The sequence below is a fragment of the Macrotis lagotis genome, chromosome X (assembly GCF_037893015.1).
Source record: "Macrotis lagotis isolate mMagLag1 chromosome X, bilby.v1.9.chrom.fasta, whole genome shotgun sequence".
NCBI classification, from domain to species: domain Eukaryota; kingdom Metazoa; phylum Chordata; class Mammalia; order Peramelemorphia; family Peramelidae; genus Macrotis; species Macrotis lagotis.
This window is the reverse complement of record NC_133666.1, coordinates 642,214,175-642,229,688: the sequence shown is the minus strand read 5'-3', so window position 1 is coordinate 642,229,688 and position 15,514 is coordinate 642,214,175. Positions and strand designations below refer to the sequence as shown.

General features: G+C 36.2%; 1 protein-coding gene across 1 annotated transcript in view; it reads left to right on the top strand.

The window, feature by feature from the left end:
• The window catches only part of EPS15L1 (epidermal growth factor receptor pathway substrate 15 like 1), a 135,220-nt gene that overhangs the window by 13,501 nt on the left and 106,205 nt on the right, over positions 1–15,514 (top strand). Inside the window, exons 2-7 of the mRNA XM_074204388.1 lie at positions 6,411–6,452; positions 6,633–6,722; positions 8,195–8,242; positions 8,804–8,899; positions 9,300–9,362; positions 13,080–13,205. Of these exons, the coding sequence (XP_074060489.1) occupies positions 6,411–6,452; positions 6,633–6,722; positions 8,195–8,242; positions 8,804–8,899; positions 9,300–9,362; positions 13,080–13,205 (465 nt within the window). The remainder of the gene's footprint in view (positions 1–6,410; positions 6,453–6,632; positions 6,723–8,194; positions 8,243–8,803; positions 8,900–9,299; positions 9,363–13,079; positions 13,206–15,514) is intronic.

Sequence of the window (15,514 nt, the reverse complement as noted above, 5' to 3'; positions counted from 1 at the left end):
AGTCATGGATCCCCAGTGGGGCTACAGCTTGTTTGTCCCACATTAATATCAGGAAAGTGATGTTGTGCCTTGCAAGTGAGTTGGATTCAAGTGTTTGTCATTCAGAGTTCCTTTTAGCCTGACCTCACCTATGGTTTCAGTTATCTTATCATTTTTTACTTTTAATCCCCTACCCCCTACCCTTACCCCCCCCATCTACTCCTTAAGATAGTGATACTGGTCTTGTTCCTTCAACAATACATTCCATCTCTGGACTCTTGAGTGTTTTCTCTTTATACCTGAATCTTCTCATCTATGCCTTAAAATCCCAGATAAAATCTCTCAAAGGAAGCCTTCTCCAACACCTCTTAGTTCAAATGCCTTCTCTGTAAAGTATTTCCTCTGTATCCTGTATATAGCTTGGTTTGTATCTAGTTGCTAGCATGTTGTCTCTAGGTGATGCAGTGGATGGAGCACTGCCTTGGAGTCAGGAGGACAGTTAGAATCCAACCTCAGAAACTTGACACTTGCTATCTGTGTGCCTTGGCCAAGTCACTTAACCGTGATTGCCTGGCATCTGGGCCATCTCCAATCATCCTGATTCATATCTTGCCCCTGGACCCAGATGACCCTGAAGGAGAAAGTAAAGCTGGTGATTTAGCACAGCCCCCCCCCCCCCCGAAATCCATTTCATGTGGTTGTAATGGCATCACCTCCCAGATGTCATGGTCTTCTTTGAGAATGAAGAATAAACATCATCGTCTTTCTCTTTAGATTGTCAGCTTCTTGAAAGCAGGGACTGTCTTTCACTTTTCTATGTGGTGTCCCTGGGCTTGGTACAGTGTGGCTTGTCATCATATTTTTCCTTCATTCTCAAAGAAGACCATGATATCTGGGAGGTGATGCCATGACAAGCAAGTGATAATTTTTTTCTGAAATGAAAGGAAAGCAACATCATCATCATTCTGAATCTAAGGTCTTTATTCATGATACCTCTACCTGACTATATTATTGTTCCTTTTTTACAGATGATCTAAAAGTTAGCTGGTTTTTTTTTTGCTCAGTGACACAGAACTGGGTAGTTATTGACAGAATCAGGACAAGAACCTGGGTCCCTTAGCTTCGTTATTGTGGAAAGAAACTCAGTTGTTGGATAAGAAGATTCTGGTTAGGATCTTGGTTCTCCACTTGTTATTTCTCTTCTCCCCACTTTATACTGCTTCATGCTTTATAAGAGAGAGCCCTGTGCTTGGAGTTAGGATATTGGTTTAATCCCAACTCTCTGACCCTTAGCACAAATCCTCTTTCCTCTCTGGGACTTAGCTTCCCATCCATAAATTGAGGGGTTTAAACTACATGATTCTACTAGTTCCTTTCTTTTCATATTTGATCTTATGGCTAACACCTAATTCATTCCCTTTTCCCCTCCTTTTTTTTAACCAACCATAATATGAACTTTTCCTCTTGTTTTTGCTCATACTTCTTTTTAAATTTTTTTTAAAATTTATTTAAGGTAGTAGGGTTAAGTGACTTGCCCAAGGTCACATAGCTAGGCAATTATTAAGTGTCTGAGGTCACATTTGAACTTAGGTCCTCCTGACTCCAGGGCTGGTGCTCTATCCACTGCGCCACCTAGCTGTCCCCCTCTTTCTTCTATTAATTAGTTAAATACAGGAGCAGACTTGACTGCAATCATTAAATTGATCAGTAGTTATAGAAAATTAGTGTTTGGTTAATTTGAGTAAGGTAATTTAAAGTATTCTTCAAGTTTAGTCAGACCATTATGATTTCTTTTTTCTTTTTTTTTCCGTTTACATGCAAAGATAGCTTTTCAACATTCATTGTTTTGCCCTCTATGATTTTTTTTTTTTTTTAGGTTTTTGCAAGGCAAATGGGGTTAAGTGGCTTGCCCAAGGCCACATAGCTAGGTAATTATTATGTGTCTAAGGCCAGATTTGGACTCAGGTACTCCTGACTCCAGGGCCAGTGCTCTATCCACTGTGCCACCTAGCCGCCCCAGGCAATAACTTTTCATATGGACTATTGAAGTTTTCTTTATTAGAAATGTAAGATGGTCTTTTAAATCCATCTACAAGCTCTTGTGTGTTGAACATTTTGATGGCAAGGCCCTGAGTTTGGCCCTGCCAAAACTTGTAGTCTGATGGAGGATAGACCCTAAAGAAATGCACTAACTTGATACTTGTGTAATTACATTCAAAGAAATTTCACAAATACCTTAGTGCCTTCCCCTTCCCCTCCTCCATCCCCCCCCCCCCCCCTTGGATAAGGACCTGAACTTTTCTGTCATGGACCTAAAACCAGTTTTCTTTTTCTTTTTCTTTTTTTTTTTAAATAAAATTTTTGCTGTGGGTGAGGTTTTGTGTCATTAGCAAGAACAAACTTGAAATAGTTGAAATACAATGTCCTGAGATCTAAGAGAAGGCCCCCCAGCATGTTTGGTGGTCCCTCTATGACAGTATATTACAGTGACTTGTTAATTATTCTTAGACTAAGGAAGATGGACAATAACTCTCAGGCCTTGCAGAGAATTCAGTCATTGTGAGAAGCATACTTTCTACTCAGGCTTATTTGATTTTATTGTCATTTTAGTTTATTTTAAAATCATAACTCAGAAACTCGTGATAATTCATAATTACAGTAAAAATTTTATAAAAATTTATAATAATTCAGAAAAATTCAATATAACTGTTATCCACAACAGAAATACCAAATGGATGAAGGGAGTCTGTTATCCTGAAGATTCTCTGCAGTTAGATGGAAAACCAATAGAGTGCTAATGTGGGCAACCTGAACAGGCACTGAAAATAAACATTATTGGGGCTGGCCCAGCATTGAACAGGAAGAAGAGGCTGGGTTGCACTACTTTGGGAAGTCCCCAAGTTCTTTTAATGACTCCAGGCTTTCTTGTGAAACAAAGAGCTTTCTTTTAGTCTTCTGGTGATTTATGTCTATGAACCATAGAATTCTTCAATCTCTGAATAACTGAAATTGAATATTACTGATAGTGCAGAGAAAAGGTACTGAATAGTGGAACCCAGTTGCTGCACATTAGTTGGTAGAAGTGGTGAAAGATGGAGAAGAAAATCCTCAGCTATGCACTAGAATAGAATTTGGAAATTCTTAGCAAAATACATAACAGTACAGTAGATAATGTTGATTTGTGCCTTTCTAGGTCAGTATACAGACTGTTGGGATATTTCTTTATTTGAGTTTGACACTGCTGTTGGAAATTTTGTCATCAGAGAACTATGTGATCGATCCATGAGTTAGATATGCAATAGTAAAGGATAATTAATGGACAGTTTTGGTATTCAAGCAATGTCCTGTGATCCAAGAGAAGGCCCCCAGGATGTTTGGGGTCCCCCATGATAAGAATTGCAGAGGATGAGAAGGCATGGATGAGTTGGATATCAATCAGGATATCAATCAATAAGGATATCAATCAATAAAGTTTTATTAAGCACTTCCTATGTAGCAGTCACTGTGCTAAGCACTGGGGATACAAAGAAGTTCACACAGATCACATGCAAACAATTATGTACAAATATGATATAAACAGAATAAACACAGGATAATTTCAGTACGAAGGCGATAAGATTAAAGAAAACTTGGAAAGGCTTCTTATCAAACATGATGGAGGCTAGGGTATTCCGATGTTTTCAGACACAAAAAAGGTTTTACTCAATTCCCTCCTCCTCCCTTCTACTCCCAACACTCCCAGCCCTTCAAGTGGAGTTTAATGATTAATGTGGGGCTACCTTGTGACTGAACTGTAAAGAATGTGGCAGAGAGATTCCGAAATTTAGGAATAGATGAAATCTCATGGTTAGAAAATTTAGAATCAGGATGTTACTATTTCTTTTGTGGTGATGTCTGTAGGGACCATCTTGGGCAAGTCACATAATCTCTCACAGCCTCATTGTCCTCATCTGTAAAATGGGGTTAATAACAGCATCTAGGAAGATTCTGCAGATCACCAGGCAGGAGAAGCTACCAGACAGTGAGCTCTTTTCTTGAGCTTAATTGCTAAGCATTCAAATGCTACTAGAGAGAGCACAACTTCAATTAGCTGAACAAGGATACTCTTACCAAGACTATTTTATGAGAATTCACACAACAGCAAGCACTCACAATGGGGCAGGGGGGAAAAAAGGCAATACAGGATAAGGATACACTTAAAGGTCTCTTTAAGAATTTTGAAATTGGGGAGGCAAGGTGGGGCAGTGGATAGAGCACTGGCCCTGGAGTCAGTAGTACCTGAGTTCAAATGCGGCCTCAGATACTTAATAATTACCTAGCTCTGTGACTTTGGGCAAGCCACTTAACCCCATTTGCCTTGCAAAAGCCTAAAAAAAAAAAAAAAAAGAATTTTGGAATCGATTGTTCAGAGAGGGTGCTGTGCTCTATGAGCAAAGCAGAATTGAAGTAGTTCAAAGGAAATGTGAGGTGTGGAAATTTAGAGAACCTACTCCAGCTGTTCACATGGATTATTTTGCCTGACCTGTGATAGAGTATTCTGAACTTATATTGGCCTGATCAGTCCTAGTAAGTCACACTGTCTCATTTTGGTCCTCTGTGATAATGAAGGACAAGAACCAACCAACTCCTTGAATGAATATGATGATCAAGTGAAATAACATATATAGCCTTTTGCAGACATTAAAGCAGTGTATAAATTTTAGCTATTGTAATTAAGATTACCTAAAACTGACAAATTACAAAACAATATTATTAGCTACAAATTTGCTATAAACAGATCCCTCCCTCCAACATTGTTAATCGTTTTCTTTGTAACATGGTATTTGGTGACTGGGAGCAGTTAACTCTCATTCTCACTGATTACCTGATTTATTCCTTGGATATTTGGTAAAATAATGTTCAGCAGAATTTTGTGTCATAGTATTGGTATAAGGAACTAATGTTTTTTTGAAACAGCTCTGGTGAGGATATACCTTCATGTATAGAATCCCTCTTTTCCTTCAAGATGCAGCCCAGGTACCATTTTTTATATGAAGTCAGAGCTCCTCTTGCCTATTGAATATTTCAAACATGATATCCTGAAGATACCTTAAACTCAGTATATTTAAAACTGAATTCATTACCTTTTCCCCCAAACCCTTCTTTCAGTCTTCCCTGTTTCATTAAAGGTGGCACCACCATCTTTCCTATCTGTCAGGCTCATAACCTTGTCATTATCCTTGGTTTCTCATTCTCCTTCACCCCATATATCTTCATAAATTTTCATATATTGCTAAACATTGATGTTTCCATCTTCACAAAATCTCTTGCATGTGACTCTTTTTGTCCCTTTCGTCAGCCTACTCCTTTGGTTCAGACCTTCATCACCTTTTGAGTACATTTTTTTCAACAGCTTAATAATTGTTCATCAATTCTTACACAACTTCAGGCTAAACCATTCATTTCTACTAAATTGATTAAAACAAATCTGGCCATGTTATTCCACTATTCATTCAACTCTACTAGCTCCGTAGAGTAAAACTTAGTGCTTCTAGATAAAATATAAACTCCTCTAGTTAGCTTTTAAAGCCCTGCATTGTCCCTACCTGTCTTTCAATCTCTCTGAACATTATTCCTGTCCCCTGCCCCCATAACCCCCCCCCCCCATTCTTCTGTCCAGCCAGGCTGACTTTTCTACTTAATTACATATGACCCTCCATCTCTTATTTATGCCTTTGCTCTGACCATCCATCCCCCATTTCTGAAATGTACTTCCCCCTTCTGGCCTTGCAGTATTCTTTAAGTGGCAGCTCAAGCACCATTTTCTGCTTTGGTTCTATCTGTTTTTCCTTTGTTTTCTTTTATATTCAAAGGGTTCAGTGATTTAACTAAGGTTACACAGCTATTACTCAACAAGTGTCTGAGACTGGATTTGAACTTGTGTCTTCCTGACTCCAGGACTGGTGCTCTATTCACTGAACTACCTAGCTGCCCCTGCCCAGAACTTTTCCTTCCCTCCCAGACTACCTTGTATTTACATTGTTTATGTATGCATATTTTATGCTGGATATATTTTTATATGAACTTATTTCTCCATTGGAATGTAAGCTCCTTGTGAATGGGGCTTATTTGATTCTTGTGCTCATCTTCCTTCTCCCCCCCACCACTTGATACATAAAAGGCCCTTAATAAATTCTTGTGGGTAGCTCATGCCTTCCCTCTCTACCTTGGATTTATTCCAATTGTAATATAAGCTTGTTATAAGGAGAAGTCATTCCATTTTTTTTGTATTTATATCCCCAGTGTCTATCACATAGTAGATGTTTAGTGATTGATTAATTATACAGATGATATTTGGTTATTTACTGATGCAGATTTCAATAATATTGGGATTTTTTTTCCTCAGTAGTTTGAGCCTTTTAACTTACCAGTCTCTATGGTTTTATTTTCAGTTTACAACTGGAAATCCATTATATGAGTCTTACTACAAACAGGTAGGCTTATTTATTTATTTATTCATAAGCTGAATTAAATTTTAATCCAGTGCTATTACTACTCTCATTTATTACTTTGGTTGCCAGTGAAGGGAGAAATTGGTGCAGTTGTACATTGCTTTACTATTTCTTCTCTTTTTAAGAACTCTTGTATAAATGTTTCTCTTTTGTTTATTACAGGTAGATCCAACATACACAGGGAGAGTAGGGGCTGGTGAAGCTGCACTTTTTCTGAAGAAGTCAGGTCTCTCAGACATTGTTCTAGGAAAGGTAAGTAAAGATTCAATAGTGTATTTTTCAAGATTGCATCTTGAACTCAAAAGACTTAACTCCTCACCAAGAATCACTGTTTTACACTGAAGGGGGGTACAGAAAGAAAATACTGGGGAATATGGATAAGGGGGGAGGGGGAAAATACAGAGGGAAGATAGCATGGAGGGCAATAAAGAATTAGTAATCATAACTTTGAATGTGAATGGGATGAACTCTCCCTTAAAACGTAAGCAAACGGGTGGCTAGGTGGCATAGTGGATAAAGCATGCGCCTTGGAGTCAGGAGTACCTGGGTTCAAATCTGGTCTCAGACACTTAATAATTACCTAGCTGTGTGGCCTTGAGCAAGCCACTTAATCCCATTTGCCTTGCAAAAACCTAAAAAAGACTCCCCCCCAAAAAAAAACCCATAAGCAAATAGAATGGATTAAAAAACAGAATCCTACAATATGCTGCTTACAAGAAACTCATTTGAAGCAGTGTATATAGCATATATAGCATATATATTTGAAGCAGAGCATATAGAGTAAAGGTAAAAGGTTGGAGCAAAATATATTTTGCTTCAGCTGAAGTGAAAAAAGAAGGGGTAACAATCCTTATCTCAGACAAAGCAGCTGCAAAAATAGCATTAAAAGAGATAAGAAAGGAAACTTTATCTTCCTAAAAGGTACCATAGACAATGAAGTTATTTCCATACTGAATATATATGCACTCAGTGCAAATAGCATCCAGATTCTTAGAGGAGAAGCTGAAAGAACTACAGGAAGACATAGACCCCAAAACTCTACTAGTGGGAGACCTCAACCTCCCACTCTCAGATCTAGATAAATCGAATCATAAACAAGAAAAGTTAAGGAGGTAAATAGATTGTTAGAAAAACGAGATATGGCAGACTTATGGAAGAAATTGAATAGGGATAGAAAGGAATATACCTTTTTCTCTGCAGTATGTGGAACTTATACAAAAATTGATCATGTACTAGGACATAAAAACCTAATGATCAACTGCAGAAAAGCAGAAATAGTGAATACATCTTTCTCAGATCACAATGCAATAAAAGTCATATGCAATAATGAGCCAAGGAGATATAGACCCAGAACCAATTGGAAATTGAATAACCTCATTTTAAAGAATGAGTGGACCAAAAAACACATTATAGAAAGAATTAATCATTTTATCCTAGATAATGACAATAAAGAATCACTGTTTTGCCTGGGCTCAGTTGTTTTCATTGTGGTCTTCCCAGGAATTGTACTGATGTTGCCCTCCTGGGCAGCGTCTGCCACTCCTGTCTTAGCTGAATGCCATGATGACTTCATTTATATTCCATTTCATTTAAGGGGATTAGAAGGGATGGGAAACAGGAGTGAGGACATTGGGTGTTATTGTTTGGAGAGGTTAAAGATTTCAGTTTGAATCCAATGCGTCATGTGGAGGGTCATGTTAATTCTGGCTTTTCTCTCTTTTCAGATTTGGGATCTGGCAGATCCAGAGGGTAAGGGCTTCTTGGACAAACAGGTATATATAATACACACACATAGGGCAAGTGGGGATAAAGTTGACAGGTGGTCTGAGGTTAATTAGTTAGTTCTACAACATTTATTGCCACTCTATAACCCTAATTGTATTGTATGCTTTGTAACTGTAAAATATTCCATAAATGAATGGTTTTTATATTTAGTCAATAATTTAAAATCTTTAATTGATTGTTAAAATACATGATAAATTATAATTATAGTACATTTTACATAATAAATTGTAATTAAGTGATTAATTTATATTGCATGTAATATTTGGCATTTCAGTAAATTTTAGGAGCAGATTATTTCAAAATATATTTTTTAAGTTGCATGATATATAATGCAATAGGAAAAATACAATTTAACAAATATTGCATGTAAAAAAATACTCAGGTGTCATGAGCTAATTTAAGAAGTCTCAGGTGATTTAGATTAATGCATATTTTTCTGCATTATTAAAATTAAATGTGCTAGAAACCAATATCTGAAGACCATTTACTTGCACATTTCAAAAATTCTTCTATCAACTATTGACTTAACCATGTTTTTGAATTTGTAGGGTTTTTATGTTGCCCTGAGACTAATAGCATGTGCACAAAATGGCCACGAAGTCAACTTGAGCAGCCTGAATTTGAGTCTTCCACCTCCAAAATTTGTAAGTGATTACAAATTTGTTAAAGCTTATTAAATAAATTTAACTTTTATGTTGTTTAAATTATTATTTTTATCCTTATAAGCCAGGATCTCATTTTCCCTTCTTATATAAACTTTGCAATTGCTATTTTTTTGAGTAAAAATAGTAAGGCCTTCATTCCTTATTTTTTTAATACAAGATCATTTTGCAGTTACACATAAAAACAATTTTCAACATTGCATTTTTTATAAGATTTTGAGTTTCTAATTTTTCTCCCTCCTTTCTCTCCCCATACCCAAATTGGCAAGCAATCTGATATATAGGTTATACATGTACAATCATATCATTTCCTATTAATGATAATTCTAAGAATATTAACAGTATTGGGTGAGTACTAACATCACATTGTTTCCCTTTTCAGCATGACACTAGCAGTCCTTTATTGGTCACCCCGCCTTCAGCAGAGTCCCACTGGGCTGTCAGGGTAAGTTGAGCATGGAATCATTAAGTTTCACCTGGGGGCAATTTCCTGTTGACTGTTTCTTTTTCTTTTTCTTTTATTTTTAAGATTTTGCAAGGTAATGGGGTTAAGTGGCTTGTCCAAGGCCACAGGGCTAGGTAATTATTAAGTGTCTGAGGTCAGATTTGAACCCAGGTACTCCTGACTCCAAGGCCGGTGCTCTATCCACTATGCCACCTAGCCGCCCCACTGTGCCACCTAGCCGCCCTACTGTTGACTGTTTCTAAGACTACTCCCAATCTATTCTGTAAATGATGATACCTCTTAGACATTTTTCACTGAGAACTACTTTGTACAGAATACTGGTTGACTTAGTTGACTTAGTCAATGCATATTTATACCTATTGTATATATGCAATATATATGCAATGGACTGCAATGGACAAGGTTTCAAAGAGAGTCCTGCTCTTAAGGAATTCACAGTCTAATATTGGATATTATTATTTTTAAAAAAGAGAATGACATCTTTGGAGTCATAGAGTAAGACAGATAGCTAGGAGTTTCATTGGCTGGGCTTTCATAATTATATTTTGAGACTTATGTTTTTATAGAATGCTTCTTCCTGATTACTGAACACCTATACCTGTGCTAAGTTATCAGGTAGCAAAAGTTAATTGTGAGAACTTGTGAATATTTAACTTTGTTAATTTGTTTTAAAATTTTATAAAACTCTTGTCTTTTATTTTCATATTATCTACATTTGCCAGTGTATCTCTTCTTCCTTTCTTTTCTGGAGAATTATCCATTATAACAGAAGGAGGGCAAAGAAGAGAGGGAGGTATAAGGTAGCTAGGTGGCTTTTTTAGATCGTGGGTAGACTGCTGGACTTGGAGTTAGGCAGACCTAGATTTGAATCATACCTCAGATACTCTGATCCTGTCTTTTAATATCTCTTAAGCCTAGTTTCACCTTCCATAAAATGGAAATTAAAAATAACAGGTACTTCATATGGTGGTTGTGAAGATCAAATCTGTTGAAGATTCAAAGCAATTTGTAAGCATTAAAGTCCTATTTAAATAATCTTTTTCATTTTTTTCTATTCAGTCATGTCTGTCTCTGTGACCCCATTTAGGGTTTTCTTGGCAAAGACACTACTAGAGTGCTAGCCATTTCTTTCTGCATTCATTTTATAGTTGAAGAAACTGAGACAAAAAGGGTTAATTGATTTTCCCAGGGTCACTTTCTAGGGCCAGATTTGAATTTAGGAAAATGTCTTCCCAATTCCTGGCCTGCACTTGATATCCACTCTGCTACCTAACTGCCCCCTTATAAATGTTTTTATTAACAAATAGTATTCCTCATATCTTTCCTTTTTTAGGTCTTTTGGATATAATTTTGGAGCATGCAGTTTCAATTTTGTTGTAGTTCTTTCCATTATCATAGTCATTGTTTATTGTTTTTTTGGTTCTCTTTAACTTCACTTTACTTCAGTTCATAGAAGTCTTCCTCTGCTTCTCTGTGGTCTTCATATTCTTTATTTCTTTTAGCCTGGTGTTATTCTCTTGCATTTATGTGTCACAATTTTTTTTTAGTTCTACAATCAACAGGCATCTCTTTTGTTTCCAGTATTTTGCTGCTACAAACAGAGCTACTATAAATTTTTTAGAGTACATAGGTCCCTAACTTTTTTTATTGACTTCTTTGTGTAATTGCCTAGCAGTAGAATATTTGCATTAAAGAATAAGTATATTTTAATCTTTTTTCTTTGAATAAGTATATATTGTTTTTCACAATGATTATGCTAGTTCACAACTCTGTCAATAATGCATTATCAGGCCTATATTGCTGTGGGTCCCCCCACTTATTTACTCTTTGTCTTTTGTCATCTTTGCTGATTTGACTATAAAGTAAAACCTTAGAGTTGGTTTGCTTTTACATTTCTCTTATTATATGATTTGGAACTTGCTTTTTTTTTTTTAAGGATTTTGCAAGGCAAATGGGGTTAAGTGGCTTGCCCAAGGCCACACAGCTAGGTAATTATTCAGTGTCGCAGGCCGGATTTGAAGGGTACTCCTGACTCCAGGGCCGGTGCTCTATCCACTGCACCACCTAGCTGCCCCAATAGTTTGCATTTCTTTTGAGAAATGTTTTTTTTCTATATCCTTTGATTGTTATGACTTGGACACTTTGAAATATTTCTGATTTCATTGATGTTGGTTAGTATTGTCTTCTGCCATTTCTTATGGCATTGCCATCCATATTTACCTACCTAATTTGTCAGTTTATTGGGGCATCCTTATTGTGATGCCTCATTTGAAAACTGCTCCCCTGTGATCTCTCACTCTTACTATATAACCAGCTAGAATCTCTTTCCTGTCATACATGATATGACATTGTTTTCAGTACCATTTATATGCATGGATAAACTCCCAAACATGATGACATCAGAGATTTTTTTTAAACCTTAGTTTTTATTTGTAATTTCTCTAACATTTATCTTGTTTCCTTAAGGTTTTGGTTTATCAAGACCTGTCTGGCAAGCAACACTTAAAGTGATATTTTGATACAAAAGGTGTTGTGACTAGAAAGATAATACAATACTAATGTTTTTGTAAAGAAAATGATGCCCTGTATCATTAAACAACTACTCTGGCAGATTTTTTTCCATGCTTCATTTAATTTTAGAAGGTCAAAAACCCATAGTTAAATAAGTTTTGGCTTACTTTTGAAGGAGATGAAAAGGATGCATGGGGTGGTGCAGGAAAATATTCTCAGGAATTTTTTGGTTTTGTATTTTAAAAATTTTGAGTGTTACTTTAAAGGTAATATGTAAGCTACTATTTTTAATAAAGGTAGAAATTCAGTCTTTTGCTCACTGCTTAAACCCTTTTTCCACTACGTAGTTTTCTTCTTGAAGAGGGAAATTTGGAATACAGAAGGGAAATGAAAAACTTCATTGCATTTGATTTATATTATGACTTGTCATTTGTCAGTAACCTTTATTATCAGTATTTCAAAAAAAATCTCAGTATAAATACATAATGATGTAAACTGAGGCTGTTTGGTGTATATTTCTATAAGCTGATTGACTTCATTGCTTACTAATATGATCAGATGTCTTTTTCTCAGCCTTCAGTTTTCTCAATGGGTAGATGAATGGAGAGTATGATAAGTTTATTTTAATTTATAACTTCCTTTTATGCTGTCTCTGCACTATAAATGTTAATCAAAAGTTAGGGGCGATTTATTCATTTTGATCACTACCTATTTTTTAGTTACTTTTTCCCCCATGGTTTATGGTAAAAGTGTTCTTGTAAATGTAGTGTAGTGGCTTTCTTTTGCAGAGCCAAAATTCTTTCACATGTTTTCTTATTAATACTGATAAGATAAATAGACACTAACCTTAATTTTTACAGTTTCAACCACAGCAACTTAAGTTGATTGTTTCCATGAATATGGTTCAGGGTAAGAGCAGGAACAACATCCTATATTTTCTCCATATCATTGTCAGTGACTTCCCTAATCTATAATCAGCCTTCCAGAAGATTTCTTTCATTTGAGTAAAAAAAAGATTCTGCATTTGAAGCCTGTAAAAGTTGCCATAGCTGAAACTGTATTGAAGATATCTTTGATCTCAGCAAGAGAAATGGTCATCTGTCATTTAGTTTCTTGTAAGAGCTCATTTTTGACACTCACACAGGCACACTTTTTTACTTATTCAGGCTATTTCTTACCAACTAGGTAGAAGAAAAAGCAAAATTTGATGGAATTTTTGAAAGCCTTTTACCTGTAAATGGTTTGCTTTCTGGAGACAAAGTAAAACCAGTTCTGATGAACTCCAAGCTACCTCTTGATATCCTGGGCAGGGTAAGTGTGTTTTGTATAATTATTAGATGTTTCCACCAAAGCAAGGGATCTTCACCTTATCTGTGGCAGTCTGGGAGAGCCTGTGGATGGACCCTACTCAGAATCATTTTGTGAAATGTGAAATAAAATACATAAGATTCCAAAGGAAACCAATTATTTTGAAATATGGAAAGAAAAAAAAGCTCTGTGTTAAGAATTCCTGCACTAAAGTGCTTTTAAGCAGTTCATCATGTTATGGGTCTGATCCTGGGTTCTTAAAAGTTCTGTCAATGGAGCAAAATCTCTTGACAGGTTTACCAAGCTGAGAAAGCTTTAATGGTGGATTGAGTATTTGTTGTTTGGCAACTAGCCTGCCCAAGTAAGGAAAAGCTTATCCAAAATATTGGCCATAGCATCCCAGCAAGACATTCTTCTGAAGGTGAAGAACAGTTGCAAACTATCTGTGTGTGTGTTTGTGTGTGTGTGTGTGTGTGTGTGTGTGTGTGTGTATGTGTATGCATGTGCGCGCATATGTGCATGCACCAACACGCTTATCTTCACCAAAAAATAGTCATCAGTACCTGAAATACTGCTTTTAGCTATGGGACTGTAAGTAAACTCCTCAAACTATGCCTTAAGTTTGTGATCCAGAAGTGTCAAACATGCAGTTTCTCTGTGATTTATTTGCAGCTCAAAACATTCCCAAACATGGTCCAAATCAGATTAAAATGAAATTGGACAATATTTAACAAATTAAATAAAACTATAATGAAACAGATACTGTTAATATGTGATTTTCTAAGTCATTTTGTGGCCTGCAAGGATCCTCAGATATGACTTGGTGACCCTAGTTCTGTTTGAGTTTGACATCTCTATTGTGATCTGGGGAAGCAGTGAAATGACATAGGGGATAGAATGCTGGACTTGTAATAATAAAGATTTGAGTTAGAAATTAGCCTCAAAGGGGCGGCTAAGTGGTGCAGTGGCTAAAGCACTGGCCATGGAGTCATGAGGACCTCAAATCAGGCCTCAGACACTTACTAATATTACCTAGCTGTGTGACCTTGGTAAATCACTTAATGCTATTACCTTGCAAAAAAAAAAAGAAAATTGACTCAAGCTGTGTGACTCAGGTAAAGGTCACTTAACCTTTTTCCTCATCTACAAAATGGGAATAATACATGAGATGAGGCTCTTCATTTTTGGTTTTTTTTTTTGTTTTTGTTTTTTTTAGATTTTTCAAGGCAATGGGGTTAAGTGGCTTGCCCAAGGCCACATGGCTAGGTAATTATTAAGTGTCTGAGGCCGGATTTGAACTCATGTACTCCTGACTCCAAGGCCAGTGCTCTATCCACTGTGCCACCTAGCTGCCCCGAGGCACTTCGTTTTTAAATAAATTGAAATATGTGTATATTTTATATATATATATATATATATATATATATATATATATATATATATATATATATACACACACACACACACATATTTTTGTTGACAGGTACTATATTATAAAGACACATGCATACACACGTGTATACATAGGAGGGTGAGCCTGGAACCTGGAAGACCTGAGTTGAAATTTTACCTCAAACTAGTTGGGCAATTCACTTAACTTTAGTTTTCCTTAACTTAGTGGAGAGGGAAGTAGCAAACCACTCTAGTATCTTTGCCAAGAAAATCCCATGGACAGCATTGGCATGCTTTTAACCCATGAGATCTCAGAGTGTCAGATGCAACTGAATGACTGGACTACCACACATTTAAAAATGAGTATTATAACTTTTATTGATACTTCTTATTTTCACATTACAGTCAATTCTGAATGTTACCCAATAAGCCTTTTTTGTGTAAACAAAAAAAAAATCTTGCAAAACCAACTACCAGAACTACTTTTTTAATAGTGTTTGCAATACTGATATGAGTTTATAGAATTAAAAGATTTTGTAATTATTTAAAAGCATTTTGTGGATCTTTCTTTCCCATGCTGTCCTCATCAGCATCTTCTCCTTCTGGCTCCCCTCACACTTCCCACCACCTGCCCAGTTTGTACTAACTTAGCAACTTGAGAAAATTCAGCATTTGAAAATTTTTAGGAATTGAATTGACCCGTCTGATTTTAATCTTCAAGTTTAATAAAGCACAAAAGACAAATTCATAGAAAAAGAATATTAATATGTTATATGTTAGTGGACCCATGTGCTAAGACATCTGTGTTGTTAAAAGTGTAGACTCTTTGGGCACATATGTGTTAGGGAGAAAAGGAGCAAAAAACTGTCTAGAGCCAGGTATTTGCATGGTTTTCCCCTTTGTATTTGGCCTCTGTATAT